Raw genomic sequence first — 26821 nt, 5'->3', positions numbered from 1 at the left:
TTGGATGGATAATAATCGAAACTTACATATTTTTTTTTCTTTTTTAAATTTTTCTCTTCTTTTTGTAGGTATCGTACCTTCGGCTTTGGGTCTTGGAATTGGTAAGTTTCAAGGTATCAGTTTGGACATTGGCGATTTTTCAGTAGGATTTTTTGATTGAAATAAATTGGTAAGTTTTGAAGCAATTCATTTCAAACTTTTTTTTAAGTTTTTTTTAATTTTGTTTCTTTTTTTGTCTATTATGTAGGTATCATTATAAGTATCATCGGTTTTTAGGTTGACTTTATTTTTCAGATAGCATTCGGATGGTAAATACTATAGTAATAAATTAGCAATAGATGTATATATATTATGTACAATTTGTATAATTGAAATAATTGAAATTAAATTAAATTACATTTAAAAGAATAAAATATAAATTCAAAATTTAAATAATTAAAAATCAGCTAAAATTAGAACAAAATTCCTTCAACATTCGGTAATTCGAAATTTGGACGAAATGCATTATTATTTACATCCAAACTTGACCGAAAGTTATTTCAAATGCTAACCGAACTTTGGTCGAAATTCTAAGCCGAACTTTAGGCGAGTGGCAGCGAACTGCAGCCAAAAAATCGGCTAAAATTCGTCTAGCTTTAGACTAAAATTTAGCCTAAAATCGGCTGGCCGAATTTTGGCTGATTTGGACTATTTTGACCAGTGTATGTGATTAACCTGTATACATAATTTGAATGCGCTAACAAAACTAGGATAATAAAAATATACCATTTAAATCTGTAAATCATCGCTCTATTTCCATTTTGATTTTCTTTTTAATGACGCCCTGTCTTATGATCCGCAAAATGTAAATCAGGAATGCGGTTTTTTTATTAGTAATTCAGAACTGCGTAATAAGCGATATAGAACATACCAGAACTGGACTTCCTTTGTCTTTTGCCTTGTATTTCTGTATTAATGACTCAATCTTTTCTGAAATCACTTTTTCATTGCACAAACTCCATTGTAAATATACCTCTTTTGCTTTCTTTGCTACTTCTTTTTTGCTTTTAGCAGTTAATAATATATTTATGAAGTCTTTTTTCAGAATACCTGCAAACCAGGTCAAAAATGTATATTCAGCGTCATCTACTTTAAACATGTCTTTTGCCATCTGAATTCCTTTTTGCCACATTTCCCGATGCCATTCTTTATCTGAAAATGGAACTGACCAAGGCACTTTTTTATCTAAGTCCTTGGAATCGTCTTTAAATCCATCCTTTTGGTTAATAATCTCAGGAGCTGGTGTCACTTTTTTTCTTTGTCCTTTTCTATAAGCTTTGTTGCTGGGCCTGGTCCGGCTTCAGAGTTTTCTACTAGTTGAAAAACTTGGGCTTTCTTTCGCCGTTTATTAGAATACTTTCTTTCAGCTTGGCGCTCTATCAAATCAAACCATTCTGCATCTGTTTTGATGACCTTTTTATTAATAATGGTTGGGTTATTTTTTATTTCAGAATTCGCAAGCCAGGTAGCCAAATCCTCTATAGATAAATGCGTTGCTTGGCCTTTTTTAGACCCTTCCTTTTCACGAATATGGATTACAGGAAATGGAGGATTAGGTGTTAGCGATTGAGGACTGGATATATTAGGGTTAAGCGGCTGAACTGGGTTGAATATTTGGGTTTGTTTGCACTTAAACTTTCTGTTAAGATGATTTGTTAAATCACGAGTCTTTTTAAAGTCATTCTTTCCACATCAAGGACATTGAAGTACCATTTCGATAGTAAGTGAATCAATTCAGTTATTTGTATTAATAGTACGAAAACTTTTGTTCAAATAATAATTAATTATCCCTTTTTCGATCAAGACCTTCTTCGGGAGATATCGAACTATAGTGAGAAAAAAGGGGTTTGTGGCAAGTTGACAAGCTTTGAACCCGGCTTCTGCAGAAAGCATGCTAGTGGATACTATGTGACCCAATATATTAATAGGCTTCGGGATAATACTAGGATGGCAGAAATGCTAGAAGAGGCTAGGATCAAAAAAATATAGCATCCATATTTGCTTCACCCTAAAGGGCTTGCTCATATTCCTACTATATTTTTTCTCTTAGCAAGTGCTACCATTATAGTATACGGATTAGGAGGCTATAAAAGGATATACAGTCGTCCTCCCATATAGTCACCCCCGTATAATCACAACTTCCTTATAAGCATTTCATTAATCCCAAGTTACTAATAAACTTATTAAAAAACCCTTCCCTTTAATCACATCATATATAATTTTTATAGTCACACCATTTTTTTTTGGTCCTGAAGGGTGTGATTATATAGGAGGATAACTGTATATGTTTGCTCTAGAGGTGAGATTTAAATATGTTCGCCCGGCTATTTATTAGAAGGCTTAATAGACTAACATTTTAAGAAAAAATTTCACTGACAAGCCATGAGAGACATTTTTACACCCCCATTGTTTTTTTTTCACCTAAGGATTTACTGTTAGGTGTAAATTTTTATTATAACGAAATTATAATCAGGAAGGTACACAAAGACAAGAAAACAAATTAGTATTTTTGATAAGTAAGAGGGGCTGGAGCACATTATTAGTCAACTATCATTTTTGAGGTTTTCAGGCGAAAATAACACGGTCTGCACATACTTTCTACTAAGTGTAAATTTTTATTATGTTAGGATTATAATCAGGAAGGCGTGCAAAGGCAAGAAACAAATTAGTAATTTTATTGAGAGAGAGGGGCTAGAATATGTTCTAAGAATACTAATTTTATTGATATACTAGAACTATATTTAAAGAGCCCTAGAACGGCGAAATTAATAAATAATCATTTTAGTAGAAGGAAGGGCCCAGAATGCTTATTTCGAAAACTATCATTCTTGGGATCCCAGGTTAAAATAAATTGGTCTGCCCGCCCTCTCTGCTGCTCTATTATACTTTATATTAAACTATTTAAACTATTGCATAATAAATAAATTATTTACATGTTTATTTATTACACTAATCCTAAAATTTTATTGGTTATATACACAGCATGACAGATGGACATTAGTACATGATATTGAGTTCAAATAGTATAGTCTTACGCTATGTTTCAGATAGGACTTCAGACATCTCTTATGTAGGTCATAACTGACCTTTTGCCAAAAAAACCCAATTTGCTCTTTTTTTATTTTCAGTTTTTTGCAATTATCTCAGCATCCAGTGATTTGATTTATGCCAATAACAAAATCATATAACTATTTATATTACATGTAATAAATACTTGTTATTCCATGGGTATCAATGAATAACTGAAATATTCACCGATGCCTTAGAGGCCCCCTGAAGGGAGGGGAGCATCGGGGTATATGGAGTATTTATTAGATACCCATAGAATAACAGGTTTATCTCATTGTGTATGGTGTATACACCGATGGATTTTATACTTTTTTATACTTTTTTTATACTGGTGGAATAATTTACAAAAAAATCCATCAGTGTATACATAATACCGATGGGGCGATGGGATAATCTGTATAATTTTAAAAAAACAAATTGGTCAGGTTACTATCCAAAAGAAAAGTTTATTAGTAATTTGGGCTAAGGCCGGGCAAAAAAAATTTTTAGATTCTCGTGACATAAAATTTTAAAAATGACCGGCCGGCCGGCATTTTTTTTTATATTTGTAAAATTTTTTCATATGTAAAATTTTTTTACGCCACATTGGCCAATAACTTAAAATTACATGATAAAAATTTTTTACTATAAAAAAAAAATTTCCATTTTTCGAAAAACTGACCCGGCCGGGTCACGAGAATCTAAATTTTTTTTTTGCTCGGCCTAATATAAATATATTTATAAGAAAAAATATACTATATTTGAGGAGTGATTACAAAAGGAATTAATTGTATTTGAAATTTTTATATTAAAAAACTTTAAAATTGATTTTTTTTTTATAATTATAAAACATTTTATATATTTAAACCAGCTTTTTACCTTAAAAGTCACTTTTATATTTATTAAAACTTTCTTTTGATCTTTTAAAATAAGAAAGTAGTTTTCTATATTAATATTATGATACAGAATTTTAATAAACTTTAAATTAACTTTATTTTTATAGCATTATTTTGTTGTAAATAACTAATAAAAAGAATTTTTAAAGATAATTCTTAAAATAAAAATAGGATTTAAATATCTTTATTTATATTAGATAAAAAACCACTTTTTATTGTATTTAAATAAATATTAAGGCTAGAAATATAAAATTACTATTTTTAGATTTCTATTATTAATAAATTTTATAGCTTAAATACAGGTTAACCATATTTTTAATTTATTATAAATGAAAAACATTTATATCATTATATACATTGCATGTCCAAAATTGAACTTTGTATTTTTAAAGTTTTATTTTCATGGACAGGATTTAAGTGATTTCAAATGACATTCATAAGTGAATATTGATTATTTAGTTTAATAAAAAAAAAAATCATTATTATATTATTATATAGTTTTGCGTATAATTTTATATTATTTTATTTTCCAAATTCCGATACTAGCGTAAATTGTATATTAGTATACGAGCCTAAATAAACTTTTTTAAACTTAGTCTATTAGTAAGCTAATAAAATAAGCTTTTCTAATGAAATAATCAGTATAAAAGACGTGTTTTTTTCTCCCAATTGTTGAATAAGAAATAATTCATCGCACATTCTTCTTTGTAATAAACAAATATGAGTGAACTTGAACAAGTACTCGATCAAGAAATTGATGCCCAAGAGTTGGAAGAAGAAGAAGTAAAATTACTTTTCGTATATTTATCACATATAAGATTAAATGAATAAACAGCGACTTTATTATTAGGAACTTTTCTATACTGAAATAGACGAGTTACAAAACCATGGAATTAACTCTTCCGATATTGTTAAACTAAAGAGCGCTGGTATTTGTACTGTGCGGGTATCATATCGCATAAATTTTTCAAATGATTTTATTTTTTAAAGTAGAACCTAAGTTTTCGTGTAATAGGCTATTCATATGACAACCCGCAGAAATCTCTGCAAGATTAAAGGTCTTTCCGAAGCAAAGGTTGATAAACTCAAAGAGACGGCCTGTAAACTTCAGGTGGTAATTGGAAAATCTTTTGATAAATTACAGGCTTATAACTTACGCGTTATTTTCGGCTAGTCTGCTTCATTCATGACTGGTACAGAATTTTCGCAAATAAGATCGAAAGTAATGCATATTTCAACGGGTAGCAAAACGTTGGATTCACTTTTAGGGGGTATTACTTTTTTTTTTATAAATTACCACATAATTATAATTTGGAACTTTAGATGTTAAACTTTATTTACCGGATAGGTGGAATTCCTACAATGTCCATCACTGAAGCCTTTGGCGAATTTAGAACGGGTAAGACGCAAATCGCACATACTCTGTGTGTTGTGGCACAACTTCCACCAAGCATGGGAGGAACAAATGGCAAGGTATTAACGACTTAAAATAAACATGATGACTTGTTTGCATTGTCATGTTATAACTTTATTTTATAATCATTTAGGCTGCGTTCATTGATACAGAAGGTATAATTTTTATTTACATAAAAATATATATAAATTTCGTCTCATTCTCATTTTATTAATATTAGGAACCTTTCGTCCAGAACGTATTAAAGCAATAGCTGCTCGTTTCGGAATTGATCAAGAGGCGGCACTTGAGAATATTCTTTTCGCTCGTGCTTTCACGTCAGAACATCAAATGGAATTGATTATCGAGTTGACTGCTCGATTTGCAGAAGAAAAAGGAGTTTACAGATTATTGGTACGCAATGAAACTTGTAAAAAAAGTTTATATTAAAACGTTATGATGGTTAATATATATTTCTTCTTTTGATCAGATAATTGATTCTATTATAGCACTTTTCCGAACCGATTATGCTGGTCGTGGTGAGCTCGCTGAACGACAACAAAAGTTGAATATTATGCTCAATAGATTAACAAAAATATCAGAGGAATTTAATGTAGCCGTTTATATTACGAATCAGGTAATAAATATATTTAACAAAAAAATTTTAAAACTTCGAGTTGATTTATTTTGTACTTTTGTTAGGTTCAAGCTGACCCAGGTAGTAACATGATGTTTGTAAGTGACCCACGCAAACCTATTGGCGGTCATGTACTTGCTCACGCGTAAGTATCTTCTCAGTAAATTTTTACCATAGTAAATATATTTAAAAACTTTTTACTTTCAAATTATCGGTATATATAGATCAACTATACGTCTTTACCTTCGTAAAGGTCGTGGAGATGAACGTATTGCAAAGATCTATGATTCACCTGATATGCCAGAGGCAGAAGCACGTAAGTCGATAGAATTTTTAATAAGCTCCATGTTTGATTATATATATATATATATATATTAAATCACTAATATATGTACATATATTTATGTGCATATAAATATATAGCATATACTATTGCTGCAGGTGGTATAATTGATAGTTCAGGTTGATACGCAGTATATAATAATAAATATACGCAAGTTTATAAACTGGTATTTATAAATAAATAATTATTAATTACTTATGGTCCCACGTATTTATGGGTTCTGTAAAGTTGGACAATAGATTAAAAATAGTATTATTATAACTCAATCAGTTTGTTGAAAAAAACTTGATTATTTTATTTGTTGCATATAAAGAATAAATATACGGAAAAGCTCTTAAATTCCCAACTTGAGAAGTTATATTTAATTTAAATTTACTATGAAATCATTCAACACGTTGATAATAAAATAATCTAACTTGTACAAGTAAGTAAAGCATAAAATTATAATATCACTTAATAATTAGATATGTTATACGTAATTAGACAGTAATAAAGTTACAAAATATATGAATTTAAACATTGTTCGAAAGATTTAAAACGATAATGTTTCTTTGTCTACTTCAATGGATTTATATATTGTGCATAACGAATCTTCAAGAAGATTGTCGAAATTCATTTTAATCGGGAACATTCTTTAAACGCATGATCCGTGTTACATTAGAAGTAATCCGCAGTTTATAAGTGTTTATCTAAAATACAAAATTGATGAACTTTATGCATTACAAAAAAAAGCTTATGAGCAAATTTATTGGTAATACTTTTTTTTTAAGATTTATTTCCATTTTTTTTTTTTTACGATAATCAAAAATTTGAATGATGAAAAACAATAATAAATGAATGACTCAGAGAAATCAAATGTCGTATATCGTGGGGTTGACGTCACATTGAGCAATATGGAATTTATAATTTATAAGAAACCCGCGATCGAGAATTTTTATTTAGGCGTTTTATTTTATCGATGTTTTTTTATTCGCCCACCATTCATTTCCTCATTTTGATTCATTGACATAAAAAGACAACCTTTATTATGTGGCGCAGTTCATATTATTGTTTGTGTGTTATTAAAAATTCCCCAAATATTTTAGCAAATGTAACTATGTAACAAAGACTTTACTATATCTTTCATTCTTTTTGAAATAAAGGGCGTAAAAAAAGGTTTTTCTTTTGTTACCCTGAATATTAACAATTAATAACGCGTTATCAATTTATTCTTTGTTGTAAAAATAAAATTTTTTTTTTTTTTTGACCTGGGACCACTAATTAATTGTGCTTACATTATACTTTTATTAAACCCGATAAAGGAAAATTTTTTTTATAAACTTGTTTTATTTATTTATGGTTACTTTTAAAATTAAATTAGGATTAGAATGGGTCATTGCGTGAGTAATTGTGTTTCCTACACACCTTATCAATCACAAGTTATTTATTTATTATAAATATTTTTTTCTTTCTTTTCGATTAAAGGTTTAGGAAGAAAATTAAGGCAAAAAAAAAAAAAAAAAAAAATAGAATAAAAAATAAAAAATAATAAAAAAAAAAATAATAATATAAAAAAAAATAATAAAAAAATAGAAAAAAATTTCGTCAAAAATATATCAAAAACCTATAAACAATTTTTATTATCATCATTGTTTTTGGTTTGAACTTTTTTTCCACGTTGAAAAATAGTGAGTTCCACATAAAGGATAAATCCAAATTATTTATTATTTTAATTTCCTAAAAATCTAAAGTTCGCGCGAATAATTATGATATATTAAACAAAGTATAACTGTTACTCGGTGTAAAATAATTGACTAAATTCGATAAAGAACGTACATGAATTTGCTTATCAGTTGATTGATTGCAGTTATTTATTACATGAATTTATTTAAATTACTGGATAGATAATTCTATTGTTTCAAATAGAATTATAAAATACATTCCTAAATAAAAATGTTATTGTGTATTATGTCATTCATTAAATATGTTATCCCTTGTTCCGGTCGTACAACAAACAAAAGCCCCCCCTCCTTCAAACACATCATTCTTCTAAAGCATGCATAATTTTGATTTTTGGGTTAGGACAATTTTTACCATCGACAAAAATCCTAAATATTTTAAGATTTGCATTCCCAAAATTCAAGAATATTTATGGGGTTATCGTAAACTCAAAATCACACTCATCTTTTCCTTCTTTTTATTCATCCTTTTTAATAAATTACCATTTTTTTTATTTTTTTTTTAAAAAAAAAATTTTCAAATGCATACGGAAGATTGTGTTCAGTGTTCACAATAATTAATATCTGAAAGTACAATATATATCATTTATATGTATTTACATGTTTTCTTTCTTTTTTTTCTTTTCTTTCTAATTTTCATCCAATAAGATTATGTAATTTTTTATAATAATCAATATAAATAATGAAGGGTTTAAATTTTTTTTAGATTGGTATTTTTTATTTATTTATTCATTAGTTTTTTTCCCCATGATAAAAAAAATGCCAAAGTTATCCATGAAAGATGGGGAAAAAAAAGATTTAGGATTAATCCAGAATGGACAATAAGAAAAAAAAGATTTTTTTCTTTTTTTTTTAAAAAAAAAAAATTTAAGGGTAAACTTTAGGATGATGATTGATATCGTAATGTTTATGATAAGAAAATTGGGATTGGTAAAGATTAACAAAGCGTTTTTATTTTTTATCGTATGGTAACCACAAAAAAAAAAATTACGCCAAAAAATATTAAAGATAAATGTCATTCAATCTAAACCTTATAAAAGAATGATGGACGAAATTTCTTTCCTTCTTTAAATTCTTACTTCCTTCAAAAATCAATATTTTTTTTTTTGTACCATTATTATTTGAGGTCATATTCAAAACTTATTCGTAATAAGGGTTAGCTTCAAAGAATTACCAATCAAAATATCTAAATAGTAAGGTGATATTAAATGAGAAAATCGTTTTTGGAATTTTAATCATTTATGACGCATTTCGACATGATATATCGTAATTATTGCATTATTCCACTTTCCAACCATGAGTAGAAAATGCTAAAAACTATCCAAGAAATTCCATATCATGTTTCATTTAAGGGATTTCTTTTTTTTACCATTTTAAATTTATCGATATTAGTTACCCGTTCGATTGTTTACATTACCCCGAATTTTCGTGTAAAGGAAAAAAATGACGCAAGATCATACAAATCCTATTGTTCCAAATTCAAATTACTTATTATTAATGTTATTAATGTTCCATTTACCGGTTAGAATTTTTTTAAAACTAATCATCCATTTTTTTTAACAAAAAAAGTGATTCCTATTGTCGAGAATCACTGAATGAATCAAAAAATCCGGTTTTTTAATAAAATAAAATAGCATACAAACAAAAAAATTTGGGATTACAAAAAAAAATGCTACTTTAAAAAATTTTTTATTTTATATTTCGCCAAATAATTTGAAATAAGAAATACAGTTTATAAATATGTTGATTTATAATAAATAAGTTGTGCACAAATTTTTTTTTTTTTACTCATAGTCGATAAGTCGATAAAATGATGGCATCATTTAGTTTATGATCCCACACTACCCCATTATATATTTTTTTTTTATATATTCAATATTATATATATATATATAATATTGTATATAATGAAAGCTTTTTAGAGTTTTTGGATTTTCTTCACGCGATGATTTTTTAAAAAAAAAATATTATTTTTTTTTTAACAATAAAAGCCCGCAATTTTTTACTTAATTCATCGGAGAAATTACTCGCTTGTTTCGATATTTTAAAAAAAAATTTTTTTTTTTTTCTTTGTTCTTTTTAAACTTTAAAAACAATTATTTCATTCCATCCATTTCTTTTATCTTCTTTCTTCATTGATAAACCGACCTTCTGTCTTCGTTTTTTTTAAAACTAACACAGAACAGAAAAAAAAAGGAAAAAAAAAATCAATCTTGGTAGCTGACTAATTCTTCTCTTTTTCTTTTATTTTCTTTTTGTTTTTTTACAGAAAATTGAATTTTTTGTTGGCAATCAAGAAAAAAAAAGCAAGGAGTACATGAACCCATAAGTTAATATTACATTAACTTAGTATTATCAAAAATCGTTTCCTGCAATACGAAATTTTATAAATCATTTTAAAAAAGAAATCAAAAAAAATTTTATTAGTAATTTGCACGAACGAAAAGAAAATTTTTTAACGAGAAAACGTAACGAAAAAAAAATTTTTTTTTTTTAAAAAAAAATAGTTTTAACGAATAATATAATAACATTTCATCAAAAATAACTTTAGGTCAAAAATATATATATTTGATTTTATTATATCAAACATATATATATATATATATATATATATATATATTATATACATATTCTTTTTTCTTTCAAAAAAAAATTTTCCTTAATTAAAAAGAAAAAAAAATCTTCTGTACAGTTGAAAGTGAATAAATTTGATTTGGTTTATATCTTTTTTTTATTTATCTAAAAAGAAAATCAGAAACTGAAATTTATTAAACATGGCCTTTCAATCTAGTACAGGTGATCGAGTTTTACCTCCTATTATGACACTTAAACCATCATCCCCCTCTGCAACTAGTAATGTCCCAAAACCAGTTTTACCGCCTGTATCATGTCTTGCACCTCCAATACCTTTAATTTCCCCATTAACTTCTCCAGCAGATTTTACAAACAATTCAAATCCTTTACATATTTCACAATCCACACAACCTTACTTGATATCACCACAGAAACCCGAACTTACGTCACCACATACTCCTAATGGCCATTTTCATTTTCAACCTGATACACCACCAACTTCTCATCAACAATATATCGATCAACGGTCTCAACCTTTTTCACCAACGAGGGCTGCTGGCAGCGCGCCACCTCATATGCAACCTTCTTCACATCATCCTGGCATGGTGATAAGACCAATGCATCATCCTTATGCTCATCCAATTTATCATCAACAAGTAAGACCAGTAGTTGATCCTGCAAGTGAATTACTGGCTGAAAAAAGACGTCGTAATGCTGGTGCATCTGCTCGTTTTAGAGATCGTCGAAAGCAACGTGAAAGAGAAATGCAAGAAAAATGTCAATTTCTTGAAAGGAGAGTTCAAGAATTGGAGAGTACTGATAGTGCTAAACGTATCGCTGAATTAGAAAAAAAATTGGAGGATGCTAATGATGAGAGAGACTCTACAAATAAAAAATTTCAAGAACAAGAGAAAGAGGTAAATATATTTCCAGTTTATTATATTATCATCCTTTCATACGATCTTCCCATCAAATAACTAATTTTATCTATCACGTGACGTGATTCTTATAATAGATGCTTAAACTTCGTTCTCGATTATGCGAACGTGAATTCGAGTTTCTCACTCCTCCTTCATCTGCGGGAGAGTACGAATCAAAAGAGGGTTTATTTGATGAAAATTCAAGATTATCAAGATCTCCATCAACCTCTTCAACATGTTCAGATCATCATAGGCGAAAGCCTACCGATGTTAAATCACTTTTATCATAATTTTACGATTCATTTATGCTTCGTCACACTTCTTTTATTTTTGATCGTGATGACAGGCTACAATTAATTTTGCAGTTTTTTTTAAAAAAAACTGGTAAAAAAATCAAGTTTTTCAAAGAAAAAAAACAACTAATTTTTTTTAAGGAAATTTTTACGATTTAAAAAAAAAAAAATTTATGTTTAATGTTATTTTATCAAATAAATAATATACCTTACTAATAGCTCGTTCTAACATACAAAATAATATTAAATATTAGATATAATTAGAGATTTACTTTTTTTGAATAATCTTTCCCTATGTTTAAAAAAAATATATAAGCCTTTTTTTTCTTTTTCTTTTTTCTTAAATATTTCATATTTTTTCTTTTTTCTTTTTTTTCTCTTTAAATATTTTTATAACACCATTTATATTTGTATATATTATTAATATATCCCGAAAAAAAAAAAGAAGAAAAAAACGAAAAAAAAAACAAAAAAAAATTCCAAAAAAAAAAACCAAAATAAAAACATATATAGGAAATATAGGATTAAAAAAAAATATTTTTTTTTTTATATATATATTTTATGTATATACTGTATATAACTGTATATATATATATATACTTTTTTTTTTACCTTTTTTTTTCTCTTTGTTAAATATAATCTAATTTCTTTTTTTTCCTCTCTCCTCTAAAAAAAAAAAAAAAAAAAATTTATATACCATAAGGTTTATTTCTATTCAGTTTTAATTCTTTCAATTATTATTTTTCTATATAGAATAAATATAATATGTAAAAAAATTTCAATTCTATTAAAATAAAAATTATCCTAATTCAATTATGTTTTTGGTACCGTATATAATAAAAGACGCGTTTTTTTTAAAAAACTTTCTTTTATTTGAATTTACTGCGGAAGGAAAAATCGAATATTTTAAAGCCGCCAACATACCAAATGGATAAATAACATAAGTAATCGTGCCTTTTTACCAAATTAAAAAGTTACGATCGTTATGATCGTTATTTGATCGTATTATAAATCCCAATAAAGTTTTTTTTTTCTTTTTTTTTCATGATTTACCAGGTAACAATAAATATATTAAAAAAAATAACAAACAAATAAAGAAATCTTAAAGTCAATATATCCTATTTTGTAATAAATGTAAAATTTTATTCTTTAAAAATTGCATAATTATATTGTTTTACGATTTTAACTTTTTTTAATTTTATATTGATTTTAGTATTAACTATATAGGTCAATTATTATTTCCATCATGAGATTTTTATGTTACGCGTTTTATCCTTATCTTTATTATCACGTGAAAATGCTAGCCAAAGTTATTTATATATTGTAATTCTGGTGATATTTTTATCGTAAATATATTAAAATTATTTTTCATTGCAGTTAAAAGTTTTTGTTAATTTTCTTTCGTTTTTGAAAAAAAAAAAAATTAATGATATAAATATATAAATGAACCTTTAATTTTAAATTGTTAAGCACAAAATATATTTATTATTTTAAGTATATTAAAATTATTATGTTAGTAATGTAATTCGTTCTTTAAAAAAAAAACGCGAATTTTTCCAAGACAAATGTTACACCAAATTAATCTAATTTCACGTGATAGATTTTAGTTAAACCCATTTGTCTAAATTGGAATACTGGATGTTAAACGAATACGTTTCTATTTCAAATTAATTCAATTAATTAGACATGTAATAAGTGTTGAAATTCAGATTATTCTTATACACAGTGTATGTGCAGAGCGCATATTATTCATAAAAGTTTAGTGCACAACTTATGAGGTCGTATTCGCTTTTTATATATACAGTAAAAGAAAAATAATAGTAAGCGCGCCATTATGAACCTATCAACTTTCAATCGCATGCACTCTGAGTCAAATGCACAGATCCAATTTTCCATCACTGCACATAATTATTTATATATTCATAGATAAGAAATTTCCAATATTATAAAAATAAAAATCTGCTGAATTTATATATATAAAATTTATTAAATGAATTATTAATTACAATGGTATTTTTTTTTTTAAAGCTTTCTATATTTATAATTCTATATATTGAAAAGATAAAAGGATTATAATGAGGTATCAGTTATAAACTAATTATAATGAAAAGGTCTATACTTTGTAACATCTGCGATCATAATGTAATAAGATTTGGTTACCCCTAAAAATATACACATATTTTAATAAATTTTAATAACCAAATTTCCGCTTTCGACCAGGTATTTCTTTATATTTTGAAAACATTTCCTGAGACCCGAATAACCATTCCTCTTTAAGCTGCATTTTTTTGATTGCAAAATTTTGAAAGCTTTCCGCCTTTTCTTTTGGAATTTGATGCACATATCTATTCAATAATTCACAGAGCATAAATTTACGAACATTTGGATCATTAATGAACATGGCAATAAAAACAGCCCATTGCCAAATACCCAAAGTTTCCAGTTCAAATATAAACTTTAAAGAGATTTGATCAACCATGACTTCATTATCAATAAAGTCTCGTATATTTAAAATACGAGCTATCATATAATGCAAAAGCCAAGTAATACGATAATCAAGTGGAGCAACATGATTCGTTCGAGGGTGTAAAGCTTCCTCAAGAGAATGAGTGGGATCAGTTGAAAGTTTCATAAGATGGTAATGAAGATCAAAGGTCTGTTTATTAGTATCTAGATATTTCCAATGATCATTACCATTAACATGATTATACCATACAAAAGGATTTGAAATTTCTTCAGAGTCTGTTCTAGCTTCATCATATATATTCAGAGCTTCATCAAATGAATCATCAAGCCTACAACCATACCACATTTGCATACTAATAGTTGTCCTCCAATCTAAACCTTTTGTTGTTGCAAAGACATTTCCAGATAATAATTCATATAACTTTAGATGATTCAGTGAAATAAGCTTATCAATTTGAGTATCTTTCCAATGATCAATTTGTTGTTTCATACACTCTTTGACATAATCATTACCATACAATTGTGATATCAATGATGCCAGATGAAATTCCCGATTTTTAATTGCTATTAATACCGCTTTTGAAATTTGTTTGCTGGTTAAATGTGCAAAAATCAAATCCGTATCGTCATTGCTGTAGCCGGACAATTTTAGATGATCTGGCATTTTTAATTCATTGGTTATTTGAAACCATTTTGATATTCTAGCCTTTCTACAATCTCTTGTCACCTTATCAAGACTCATAGAATCATAATGTTCGCTTGGGATTTGAAGGTCATCCCATAAAGCATGACATAATTTCCAAGTTAAATTTTCATGTTCATCAATTGTCTTAGTATCAAAGACTGATATGAAATCCATGAAACTTAAGCTCGCTGGTATAACGTAGGGAGTATCATCTTCTTGTCCAAATGTTGAATGTTCAAAAATTAATTCCAATGATTTACTAATACGTTCTTTAATGTTAACATCATCTTCGGATACAATTAAAACTTTACGGAATCTAACAATATCCCTTTGCGATGCTTTAGCTATTCTTAATGGTGTAGTTCGTGCAATATAAGATGTATAAATAGGACGTAAGTTTTTTTTAGAACGATAAACATATGTTCCATTAGGTCCCCAGCTTACTCGAAACGATCTTTTCATAGAAGGAGTATCTTGAATTTCTTCGAGATTCACAGAAATATTATTATCGTATAATGCATTCGAATCGGCCTCATTGAGATCTGAAAATGCCCCTTTGAGGCTCTGAAGGTTATCTCTCATCCTTCGCAACTCGGTCATGGCGTTAAGTAATGAGAAATGTTAGAAAAAATTTTCAATTGATCAACAGGTTACATGAAATGATAAATCACGTGTTTAGGTCAGATTGTAAGTCACGCGATTTTAGCACGCGTAAATACAGTTGTTAACGTATTTTAAAACTTTGTTTATATCGCTTAATCGGTGAATGTAATGAATGTAACTTCTCGCACAACAAGGATTGATTAAATTTATATTTGTATTCATTGAAATCAGATTTTTCATCTTTGGTTTGATAAAATAAAAAATATTACAAATTACAGCATATATAAATGAATTCTACTATCTAAATAATAAAAGAAATATTATTAAACGAAGTGTTTGATCATTTTCTTCCAAAAAAGTTTAACAAGCTCTTTTGTGAACCGTTGTCTCCCTTTTTCTTTTTACCACGTTTAGCAGTGATGTTGGGTTCTTCTGCCTTGATTACTTTTTGTGGCTTTTTTTCAGAAACTAATTCGTCTTCTGAAAATGACTCCCATTCGTGATAATTTTCGTGTACGGTATATCCTCTTTCATTCACATATGATCTAGACTTCAATATCTGACGTCTTCCTCTTTTCTTTTGTTGGGCCGTTAAAGGAGTATTTTGTACTAATGCAACCGATAGTTTACCTTGTGACTGGTCTTTCTTGTCATTGTTGATATCTAAGTTATCTAGTTTGTCACTAATTTCTAATTGTTGTTCTGTCTTATCAACTCTATTTAAGAGTGAGGCAATACCATTTTTTCGCTCGACAATTTTTGAAGCTTCGACTTGTTGATTAAGATCATCTGCAACCTTATAGCTTTTCCTTTTCTTCACGACTTTATTTTTTGTCGTTACTTTATTTTGGGAATTATCATCACTTTGAAGAGATTCCTTATCGTTCTTCTGTTTGTTCGCTGCTTTCCCTTCTTCCGAAATCTCGAAATCAATAGCTTCATCGCTTTTTCTCTTTTTTGATTTTTTATTTGAAGCCTTTAACTCTTTGTGGGAAGCAGCTTTATTCAAAAGTGAAGTGATATCGCTAGTTTTATCATCTTTTTGTTTGGCGGTAGTTTGTTTTTTGGATTTTTTATTCGTTTGCTCTTCTTTTGATCCACCAAAATCTTCACTATGATTACTTTCAACTTCAATGCTCTTTCTTTTCTTTTCCTTTTTATTTGAAGCTTCTGATTCATCCTGAGGAGCAGTCTTATTCGAAACTGAATCAATATCGGAAGTTTTATCACTTGCTTGTGAAACCGTGTTTTTAATTGCCACAGTAATCGGCGTTGATTTCTCCGAGGATGTTGATTTGCTTTTTGCTAGCTTCTTTTCATCTACTTTTTCAGGCTTAGGAGACTCTTTAACATCAATGGATTGTGAAACTAAGGTTGAAGTGACAGTTGTCGCGTCTTTATTTGTGTTTAAGACAGGTTCATTAGCAACTTTATCGATAGGTTCTCGTCCTGCCTTGATTAGCTCAGCTTCAGTGGGACACACTGGTTGTACGCTGTAAACGTGCAAGCTTGTCAAGCGAGTGAACCCTTTTCGTGCTGCTTCTAACTTTTCCTGAGTTACTAAGGTTACGGTATGTTGTTTATTATCTGCGGTAAGACCACAAATACAATAGATAGCATGAACATTATTTTCCTTAGAAGGTTTGTATTCAGAAATAAACTCATAAAGTAGTTGTTTTGCTTTGTTAGCGTGAATGTTGAGGTATTTGCTCAACCACCCGTAAGTGACAATTTTACGTTCTTGTAATACTAGCTGTTCAACTATCACAAGTTGTTCCGTAGCTGTCATTTCGAGAGTATTACTATAGTACTATTGTTAGTAGAAGTTAAAAGACAATAAATGTTTCAACCAAACTATTAAACTATTTATTTTAATGACAACGCGAGTTGAACCAATTCGCGTCGTCTTTATGTCACAATTAACTAGTACAAACTCGTGGTAGTTTCCATTTTTTCGATAGTTGTTCGGATTTTTGGTCGGGTTTATTGTGCGACCTAATTAATACATGTTTTATATTTTCAGATTAATATTAAATTAAATAATCAACTACACATATTAAACAGTTATTGCTTTATGTAAATTTACAAGAAGAGATTTGTCTAATTTGTCTAAAGTCAAAAAGGCTGTTTTTCAGATAATTTTTAAGAAAAATGCAAAATTTTGATTTTTTTGATTTTTTCACTTTACTAAAAAGTTTTTTTTGACAAAATTTCAAATCTTTTGAATCAGTATTTTTAGCTCTGGCCAAAATTAGGCTAAATTGTAATTTTTGTGATGACAAGTACCAGTTTATTACTACTGGTGAGATTTAGTAATACCCAATTTAAATTACAAAATGATTGAGTTACCTCTGGAAATAATAACCGTGTGCACAATATCTTGCAGGGCTTATTGCAAGAATTATCTACGCCTGTTAGGGAAGAATCTATTGAAAATAATGAAGTGGTTGAGAAGCTTCAATGCCAAAGACTTTAGCCCGCCTATTCCAAAAAGCTTATAGAGCAGAGACACGTGCTACGAAAGCAATTCAAGAAGAAATTTCGTGTTGTATTATTATAGGAAGGCGTATGAAGAGAGAGTTGAGACGCTTAGAAGGAGTTAGTGATCAATCAGCAAGAAATCAAATGTATGATGATACAATGGAGCATCTCCCTGACGGGTTTACTAAGGATACTTTGCGTAAAAAAACTCAAAGGGCTGTGAAGATTTATAAGTTGTTCCGGAAAATTGGAGTGGATAAGATTAAACGGGTTATATCATATAGTGCAAATGCCATTTCGAAGCTCACTACACAAATTAGAAGCATTTTGGTCACGTGACTTATACTCCACACTGAATATTGCAGTATACAAATGACAATTTGTACTAACTTACTTAATTCAAAGTGGAATTTGTGTCTGAACCTTTATTAATATGAAAATGCCGCACCATACAAATAAAAATATAAATTGGATGACTTTAGTCTTCTTCATAATATTTATCTTAACCGAGATAAAACCGCGGTTTTGTAAGTATAGGCGGGATATTAACAAAGCTTCACTCACAATTCGGCTTTATTTTTTTAATGTGTGATGTGTTATGCATGCGTATAATAACTATGTATAAACATGTTCATTTTATTTGCAGGACTTCATTATAAATGTATACCGTGGCACAATTAAAATAAACGCATACAAATATATAAATTTATTATGAACTATCTAGATTTTAAAATAGTTTATTATTATGCTGTGGATGTTGTATAGGTTATATTTTGTTATATTTTGTCAGTAACACATGAAATACAGTGCCGAATGGAATAATTCTTTGATGACGTTAGGATACTCTAAAATAGATCGTATCACAAACTTCATTAGATTAAAAACCAAGAAGGAATTCCCAGCTAAGCGGAAAGACCGCAGAAAATTCTTCTTCGTCGGCATAATCGTCCTTCCCTCTTAAAAAAATAGATCTGAGTGTAAGGCGATCTCCTATGACATAAAAGTCGAAAAAAGGAATATCAACGATTTTGAAGTAATAGTCAATCAAAAAAAAAATAATACTCACTGATCCCTTGGATAGTATTTTTTTCGCGTATCTGACATCATAATTCAAAAAATTAAGGAGTACAGAGTTCAATGAATCAACTCTTTCCTGAACTTTCTTATATGTGTCTCCCATAGTATGGACATTCAAAAAGTCAGTGGGAGCACCACTCATTTTTAAAAACACGACCTGTCGGTTGTCTGATAAACGGACTCCTACGATGTCCGCTTTCATTCTTCCTTTGTTAGAGCTGTTGTTTTCCGTGAAAAGACGTTCGTGATGTTCAATCCTATAGGTTTGAATCCATAAATAATTAGATTTTATAAGTTGTGAAATTTCCAAAAAAAAAACGTCTGCTTACCAGTGGAACAGTATTTTATTTGTAAAGGTCGCTTGGAGGAAGGTAAAGAGAGGAGATATTTTGTTAGTTGATGTTATTATTTGTAAATGCTATAAGACAATTTAAAAATCCGTCAGAATTTACAAGTCCATCAGAACTTTTCCGATGTATCTAATCATAGTATCTTCGAATTTATTTTTTGCCGTATACAGTCTAACCTCGATATACCGATATTCGATATACCGATATACTATTAAAAACTTGATATACCGATAAAATTTTATTTTCCCACTATATGTGAGGACATATAAATATCGGTATAACTTTGATATAACGATATTTTCTAAAAATTTCATATATGTCCCGACATATCGTTATATAAAGGTTTGACTGTATGGATTTAAAATTTGTGTTCTGGTTTCCTCTATTGGGAACTGTAGACAATAGAAAAATAAGTCTCGTTTGGCAGTTACTTCTCATGAGTAGATATTTTACCAACCTCGAGAATTTTCTCCAGCCATTTACGCCAATCTACAACGTCGACCGTATTCAGAACATTCTGATCACTACTTTTCTCCTGAATTTCTTGGGTTTTCATCATCGAGTTCTTTAAAAGCAACTTTGAGTTTTTTTGAAAATGAAATCTGTGGGTATTTTTGATCTACTTCCGGACGGATAACCGGCTTATTGGGTGTTGATGGGCTATTGTGCTTTCGTTTCTGATCAATCAATGACAAAACATTAATAATTAAACTCAATAATATCATGAGAAGATACTTACTCGTGTAGAATATGCGGAAACTTCATAGTTGTAGCTTCTTTGAACATTATAACACGCTTTGATAGACATATGTGCTGATCTTTCCGCAAATACTTATTCCAATCATTTTTGAAAACATCACCCTACATTAAATAAGAATGCATATCAAAAGAAATTAAGTACAAACACTCATGTTCTCACCTTCCATTGTTGCTGGATTTTCTAAGCATTCCCACCCTCTCTTCGCTAATAACATCTGACATCTAAGCGCATGAGTAAAGGCGTTGGTAGCGATATATTTCGTTTTACGGTTCAAATATCGGTAAAACTCGAGAGGTACTGGGTTAAAAGATTGCAACAACCATTTGATGTGGGGTTTTTCATTTTCTTTTATCTAGCCGGTACATATAAATATATGTCTTAGTAAATGTTTGTGTGAGTCGAGAACCTTCCGAGTACATTGTAAATTGTAATCTGAGAAAGGCCGATGCGACTATGTGGCCTTACACAATGGGTTATGGTAGTAAACTTATTGACTAGACTGCTATCGCGCTTAACGGCTTATAAGCTCGCAAAAAAAAAGAGCTCCTAGTACTTACATTCGGAAACGCTTCGTCTAAAAGCTCGTCAATATCTTGAATTTCCATCTCTATCTGAAAAGAAAACTGAAAAAACGCGTTTATCTATTTCACAATTGCACGTCCGAAATGTGCGACAGGTTTAGGTGACAAATAACGGGTGACAACAGAGAAGTGGAGTTCACGTGATTTATGATTTTTTTTGGTGGTTACGATAGGAAAATACTAACGTTTAAAATTTTACGTTTAAAATGTCAACACAAAAAACTAAAGAACTAAGACGTCTTCTTTCCGCCACAAAACAACAGCGTCAACAACAACAAGAAACAGCATCTTCCTCTAAAATAGTTCATTCTTACGCCAAATATGATGCTAATCATAAACTCACTTGTATAGTTTGTAATGTAATCATAAAAAACGAATCTTCTTGGAATTCTCACCTTGCAAGCATATCTCATAAAGAAACTTTGAAAAAAATTAGAGAGTTAAAAGAAAAAGCTTTAAAGACAGAATCCAGTAGTGGCGATGTCAACAGAGCGGCATCTTTAATAAAATCAAAATCACCAACAACGAGCAATTTTAAACCAAAATCGATCTTGAAAAAAGAATCGAGTTTTAATTTTGAACAGGAATCAACCACTATAAATGATAAGAAAAGGTCTGTAGGGGTTGAAGGAAAAGTAACAATATCTAAAGGAAATGTTCCTTCTAATATTGATACCGACAATAGTATAAAAAAGTTAATTGGTTATGAAGATGAAGAAGAGGAAGAAAATGATTCTGAAGAAGAGAGTGAAGAAAAAGTTTTAGAGCAAGCTAGAGTTAAAAGAGTAAAATATAATGATGATTCATTAACCACTGAGCAGTCTATACCTCAGACTTCAACAATACCGCCTGATTTCTTTGATTCGAAAATATCAGTTGATGAGGAAGCAACAATAACAAACAAATTGCCTTCTGATTTTTTTGATACGAAAATATCAGTCGATGAGGAGGAGGATGAATCAGAAATGACAAGTAAATTGCCTTCTGATTTTTATGATTCGAAAATATCGGTTGATAAGGAGGAGGATGAATCAGCAATGACAAGCAAATTGCCTTCTGATTTCTTTGATGACACGGCGCCGACAGTGAATCAACAAATCGATACTTCAACACAAAAAATAGAAATAGTACAAGAAGAAACGTCTTCTCTTCCTGCTGACTTTTTTGACAATCCTTCATTAAATAGTACTTCAGTAAAAGTTTCAGCAACAACGGAAATAGATGAACAAGAATGGATAAATTTCCAAAAAGAAATTTCAAAAGAAACTCAAGTTAGTAATCAAATTTCTAATGCTGACGATGAACAGTTACAAAGAGATAGAGATGAAATGCAAGAACGTGAACAAGAATTTTGTTTAGCAAGATTGGAAAAATTAAAAAATGTTGCTAAACGTGTTAAAGAAAATCGGGGTAAAAATATGATGGTTGATACTAATAGTGTGAATGCAAAAGATTTCGGTGAAGGAAATATTGACGATACAAGTGACGAAGATATTGATGATGACTTTATGGACGGATGGATGGATTGGAGAGCACAAAAAATTTTATAATAAATAAATTGACCCATAATAGTCATATACTTTATCTTTTATTATTAAATAGTAATAAATTACAAAATTACAAAATTACAAAAATGTATGACAAAAAAAAATCATAAAATTCTAAATTACAAATTAAACGAATAAAAAAAAAATGGACGGAAGGATCGCCAATTCATAATGAATCTTACACGGATTATTTTTTTAATCCATGAACTAACACATGTCCCGTATGTTTTGTAATATTCCAATTATCACCGATCAAAAATTTATTAATAGCGTTAGGTAATTTTGCCACTCCGTTGGGTGAATGATTACCCTTTCCTGTAATTATTTTCAACGGTTTCATTTGCGACGGCTTCATTTGTGAGGCTTAATAGAAATGATATCAAATGTTAATAATTCATATCTTCAAATAAGAAAGGTTGCAAATAATGTATTTACCGGATCTCGTTCTTTTTGGATACCAATCATTCAACCATTCTTTAACTATAATAATTGCTTCAGTTACAAAACAACCATGGAGATCAAGAACATACTCGTATTGTGTTTTCTCACTTTCAATATATATATATAGAACAGGAAAAGAAAAGAAATAATAAGAAGAATTGGAATATTATGTACATTTGACTTATTTCTGTGATGTGACATAATTGTATTATAACTGTATTAATAAATATGCTGATGTGCTAATTTTCACAATAATCCTATATGATCACAAATTATTTCCTCGAGTCCTAAGTTTTCACTTACCTATGTTTCTTAACTAATGATCTAGCAGCCCGTAATTTCCATTTTTTCATTTCTGCATCAAATCTCCATCCCTAATAAAAAAAAGGATTTGTCCTTAGTGAGATAAATATTAATAATTCTAAATTTCTAATTTTTATACCAAACTCTTACCTCTTCTGAATGGTAAGATGCAACGCTACCTTGCCCTCTTCGATAGGATTGCGCTGCTTTTTTAAAAGATTCATCTCGCTTTTTAAAGCATTTAAAGGCCTCTTCTTGACAATGATCAGGATCATGATCATCCTCATAATCTTCTATTTCGTCATCATCATAGATCTTATTTATTGGCATTTCATAACTATTAGAATCATTAGTGATACTACCACGTCTTTCCTTATTTTGAAGATGAGTATCTTGATGTTCGCTTGTATGAGATATTAGTTTAATAACTTTAATTTGTTTCTTGCTATCGTTCAAATCTCCTGACGATAAAATTTCTGTCGCATTTTGAACTTCTCCATTACAATTAACAAGCGTTTGCTTGATGCTTTCAAAATTGTGGTTAGGAAATATCTCCATTAGTTGACACAATTTATTATCATCAATCAATTCATTTTGACTTTCAGGATTTCTCGAGGATGTCCAATATGATGAAGTTGATGATGATGATGATGATGATGATGATGATGATGAATTATTGGAATTAGGTCGGTGTCCATTATTTTGGAATATGATATTTTGTTTTCGTTGCGATTTTCGTCGCTTTTTTTTACGATACTTATTCCGGACATCTGTTAGTAAGGAATTATCCGCATCACTATTAGAAATGAGCGTCGAAGTTGAACGCGAATATGAAAAGTCGTCGTCTTGTTCTGTCTGTAAATACATTTCATTAAGAATAACATCCACAACCATTTCTACATTATTATCTTTTTCTCTTAATAAATTATTCACTCTAGATTCAGGAATCATAGGAAACATGTTTTTCAAAAATTCCGTATTTCCTTTAGGGTATTCATAATCTTCGTAGTCAGTAGTGTATGCACTTGAATAATAATCTAATTCGTCTTCTACGGAAGGACTGTATGTCGAATATTCAATACTAGTGGTTGACCCATCACCTGAATAAAAAATATTAAGAAAATTTTAAGATATGATATATTATTTGTATATTTTTATTTATTTTTATTTCTGACTTACCAGGTTCACCAGAACTAGAGTTTCTGAGATTACTACTACTGTTTCCAGAGCTTATTTCATTTTCGAAATCTCTTTCAGCATCTGCTTCTTTTTCCAATGAACTGAGAATCTCAAAACAACTTTCAAAATCCGGATAATCCCCGACGATGGCAGCGATTAATGTAGAGTCAATTGACGGACAGAAACGTTGCTATAATATATTATAGTACATATTACGATAAAAAAAAATAGTTGGGTTAGTAAAGTATATCTTAAAACACTAATAAATACTTAAGCTTTTACCAGAAAAATGACTTTATGTAAATATTTCGAATTTCAAATATTTGGACTTTGGGCATTCGGTTCTTCGCAATAAAAAAGTTTTTTGACGACTTTAAAAAGGCTATGACTGTTTATTAAGAAAATAAATAACTTTTTACAAAGATGTTTAAACATCTTTACTGCCTACACTACGAATTCCATAAGTTCGAAACTAATGACGAACTTACAATTCAATGCAGTACACTTGTTCTTCACACAGTCTCACCTCTAATTTCCATTGTAAAGAACCCATGTTTATAAAATTCTTGTTAAGTCAAATTCTTTTTGAAATTCAAAACTTCGCAAAAACAAATTAAGTTACAAGCGAGTAAGTACGAAGTTTGGGAAACAATCATTTTTTAGAAATTATTATTTATTATTATTATCCACAACGAAAAGAGGATTGTGTTACAAAAACAAAACCAGGTCATAAATGATTTTCTTATCAAAATTCACTAATGAAATTGCTTGATAAAGAAATGATAACGCATAATTGTAGCTTTATATTAACAAATCAAAACATAAATGACTCATTTTTTTTGACACCAACGATTGTGTTACATAATTTTATCATCAATCTTTAAACATCTTAAATTTTGTTAAATAACGAAAGCCTTTCAACATGCCAAAGGTTACAAAAGGCAAAAATACTTTAGAATCGAACGAAACTTCAGAGAAAACGGGTAAACCTGAGAAAAAAGAAAGATGCTCTTATTCCGTTGATCAAAAACAGATAGTAGTAGAATATGCTCTTAAACATGGAAGAAATGCTGCTGCAAGGCTTTATAAAATAGATAAATCTATGGTTGGACGTTGGGTAAAGGCTAGTGAAAAATGGAATGCAGATCCAACAAAGGTTAATTGGAATTCATTGCGAATCGGTTCAGGACAAAAACCATTATACGAAGAAGCTGAGAACCAGTTGCATAAGTGGGTATCTGATCAACATGGGATGGGTGTTGAAATTACTAACTCAAATGTCAGAAACAAAATGTATCAAATATTACAACAACCGGAAATGAAGGCTTTATATCCTGATGCAGAAAAAGAATTTAAAGCCAGTTCACGTTGGTTAGCAGGTTTTTTGGCTCGTAAAAAACTCACTGTTCTACGCGATCGGCCAGTATTTAAGAAAAGACCTGTATGTGATGTAGTGTTAAGAGAATATCGGCAGAATATTAAACGTCTTCGAAAAGAAAGAGAATTCGAATTTAGAAATCTCTTTAATATGGATGAATTGCCCGTGTGGTTTGATACAGATGGTAATCTTAGAGTCAACCTAAGACGCGAAAAAGAAATGAAAATCTCTGACACATTTTATAAATTTACAATTGTATTGACTTGCGCTGCAGGTAAAAAATTTCTTTTTTTTTAAAAAAAAACTAAAAGAATAAATATCAAAAGTAGTGAATTTTTAATTTTATTTTAGACGGAACCAAATATTCTCCAATTTGCGTATTTAGAGGAACAGAGTTACCATATGGAGAGAAGGTCCCTGATAGTATAATCGTTTGGTTTCACGAAGATGGAATCATGTCTCGAGAGTTGATGTTCAATTATATTGATATGTTACACGTAATTAGAATGATGAGTAACCAATCTAATAAACCTGCCATCATGGTTCATGATAAGTCCATGGATCCAGAAGGAGAGATTTTTCAGAAATTTGCCTCTTATAACATTAGTTTGGCCGTTATTCCTAATGGAACGATGTTAAGTGTCTTGCAACCAATTGATATAATTAATAAAATTTTCAAAGATAATCTTATAAAAGAATGGGATAAATGGAATGCAATTACTGGAATTATTCGCAGAGCAACGATTACTGATATATGCGGGTGGGTAAAGAATGCATGGGAAGAAATTTCTAAAGAAGTAATCTCGGATTCTTTCAAAAAATGTCGCATTTCAAGTGCACTGAATGGATCAGAGGACAAAGCCAAATTTCCAACCATAGATTCTATTATAAAGGAGATTAAAGCAGACGATGCAAATCAACGCTCACGATCTCAAGATGATGAATTTAATAGTGAATATACGATTGAGACAGAAACGGAAGAAGTGAATAACAATAATGAAAAAACAAGCGAGAATACAAATGAAGGAACAGTAACAGAAATTCGTGCAATGTTTGATGAATATGTTTTTACCGAGACAGATCAATTAGAAGGAACATCAGCATTCGTT

At 29.4% G+C, this 26821-nt stretch overlaps 9 protein-coding genes across 11 annotated transcripts; 3 read left to right on the top strand and 6 right to left on the bottom strand.

Moving 5' to 3' along the window:
• Positions 1-812: 812 nt before the first annotated feature.
• OCT59_013808 (uncharacterized protein) lies at positions 813-1752 on the bottom strand (the record flags this gene model as incomplete). The annotated part of the gene is made up of 4 exons (XM_066141744.1): positions 813-827; positions 911-1328; positions 1397-1674; positions 1750-1752. The coding sequence occupies 4 exons, from the start codon at positions 1750-1752 to the stop codon at positions 813-815; spliced, it is 714 nt and encodes a 237-aa protein (XP_066001848.1).
• A 2951-nt stretch (positions 1753-4703) lies between these two features.
• Positions 4704-6480, top strand: OCT59_013807 (Meiotic recombination protein dmc1; the record flags this gene model as incomplete). The annotated part of the gene is made up of 11 exons (XM_025309272.2): positions 4704-4766; positions 4834-4929; positions 4999-5097; positions 5158-5254; positions 5332-5456; positions 5531-5552; positions 5618-5790; positions 5867-6013; positions 6079-6158; positions 6238-6329; positions 6437-6480. 11 exons carry the CDS (start codon positions 4704-4706, stop codon positions 6478-6480), a joined length of 1038 nt encoding a protein of 345 aa, XP_025178998.2.
• Positions 6481-10014: 3534 nt separating this feature from the next.
• Positions 10015-11858, top strand: OCT59_013806 (uncharacterized protein; the record flags this gene model as incomplete). Its single annotated transcript, XM_025325878.2, has 2 exons — positions 10015-11565; positions 11664-11858. Exons 1-2 carry the CDS (start codon positions 10849-10851, stop codon positions 11856-11858), a joined length of 912 nt encoding a protein of 303 aa, XP_025178999.1. The 5' UTR covers positions 10015-10848.
• Positions 11859-13857: 1999 nt separating this feature from the next.
• Positions 13858-15632, bottom strand: OCT59_013805 (uncharacterized protein). The gene has a single exon (XM_025317074.2). The coding sequence runs from the start codon at positions 15610-15612 to the stop codon at positions 14053-14055; it is 1560 nt and encodes a 519-aa protein (XP_025179000.1). The 5' UTR covers positions 15613-15632; the 3' UTR covers positions 13858-14052.
• A 106-nt stretch (positions 15633-15738) lies between these two features.
• OCT59_013804 (uncharacterized protein) lies at positions 15739-17817 on the bottom strand (the record flags this gene model as incomplete). Of its 2 annotated transcripts, XM_066141742.1 has the most annotated exons (2): positions 16326-16331; positions 16412-17404. In XM_066141742.1, 2 exons carry the CDS (start codon positions 17402-17404, stop codon positions 16326-16328), a joined length of 999 nt encoding a protein of 332 aa, XP_066001847.1. The 2 variants fall into 2 exon arrangements, with proteins under 2 accessions (XP_025179001.1, XP_066001847.1); XM_025317075.2 differs by having other exon boundaries at positions 15739-17817.
• Positions 17818-18075: 258 nt separating this feature from the next.
• On the top strand, positions 18076-18435 carry OCT59_013803 (uncharacterized protein; the record flags this gene model as incomplete). Its single annotated transcript, XM_066141741.1, has 1 exon — positions 18076-18435. One exon carries the CDS (start codon positions 18076-18078, stop codon positions 18433-18435), a length of 360 nt encoding a protein of 119 aa, XP_066001846.1.
• Positions 18436-18713: 278 nt separating this feature from the next.
• OCT59_013802 (uncharacterized protein) lies at positions 18714-20002 on the bottom strand (the record flags this gene model as incomplete). The annotated part of the gene is made up of 5 exons (XM_066141740.1): positions 18714-19086; positions 19163-19430; positions 19503-19591; positions 19806-19915; positions 19981-20002. 5 exons carry the CDS (start codon positions 20000-20002, stop codon positions 19054-19056), a joined length of 522 nt encoding a protein of 173 aa, XP_066001845.1. The 3' UTR covers positions 18714-19053.
• Positions 20003-20047: 45 nt separating this feature from the next.
• On the bottom strand, positions 20048-20888 carry OCT59_013801 (uncharacterized protein; the record flags this gene model as incomplete). 2 transcript variants are annotated; one of them, XM_066141738.1, is made up of 4 exons in its annotated part: positions 20048-20200; positions 20263-20354; positions 20443-20635; positions 20841-20888. In XM_066141738.1, 4 exons carry the CDS (start codon positions 20886-20888, stop codon positions 20048-20050), a joined length of 486 nt encoding a protein of 161 aa, XP_066001843.1. The 2 variants fall into 2 exon arrangements, with proteins under 2 accessions (XP_066001843.1, XP_066001844.1); XM_066141739.1 differs by lacking the exons at positions 20443-20635; positions 20841-20888 and having other exon boundaries at positions 20263-20331.
• A 1522-nt stretch (positions 20889-22410) lies between these two features.
• On the bottom strand, positions 22411-24887 carry OCT59_013800 (uncharacterized protein; the record flags this gene model as incomplete). Its single annotated transcript, XM_025317078.2, has 6 exons — positions 22411-22774; positions 22847-22959; positions 23156-23226; positions 23306-24255; positions 24335-24524; positions 24861-24887. 6 exons carry the CDS (start codon positions 24885-24887, stop codon positions 22599-22601), a joined length of 1527 nt encoding a protein of 508 aa, XP_025179004.1. The 3' UTR covers positions 22411-22598.
• Between the last annotated feature and the right edge of the window lie 1934 nt (positions 24888-26821).

This window comes from Rhizophagus irregularis, chromosome 21 (assembly GCF_026210795.1).
Source record: "Rhizophagus irregularis chromosome 21, complete sequence".
In the NCBI taxonomy this organism is placed as follows: domain Eukaryota; kingdom Fungi; phylum Glomeromycota; class Glomeromycetes; order Glomerales; family Glomeraceae; genus Rhizophagus; species Rhizophagus irregularis.
The sequence above is the reverse complement of the archived record's forward strand: the minus strand, read 5'-3'. Positions and strand labels throughout refer to the sequence as shown.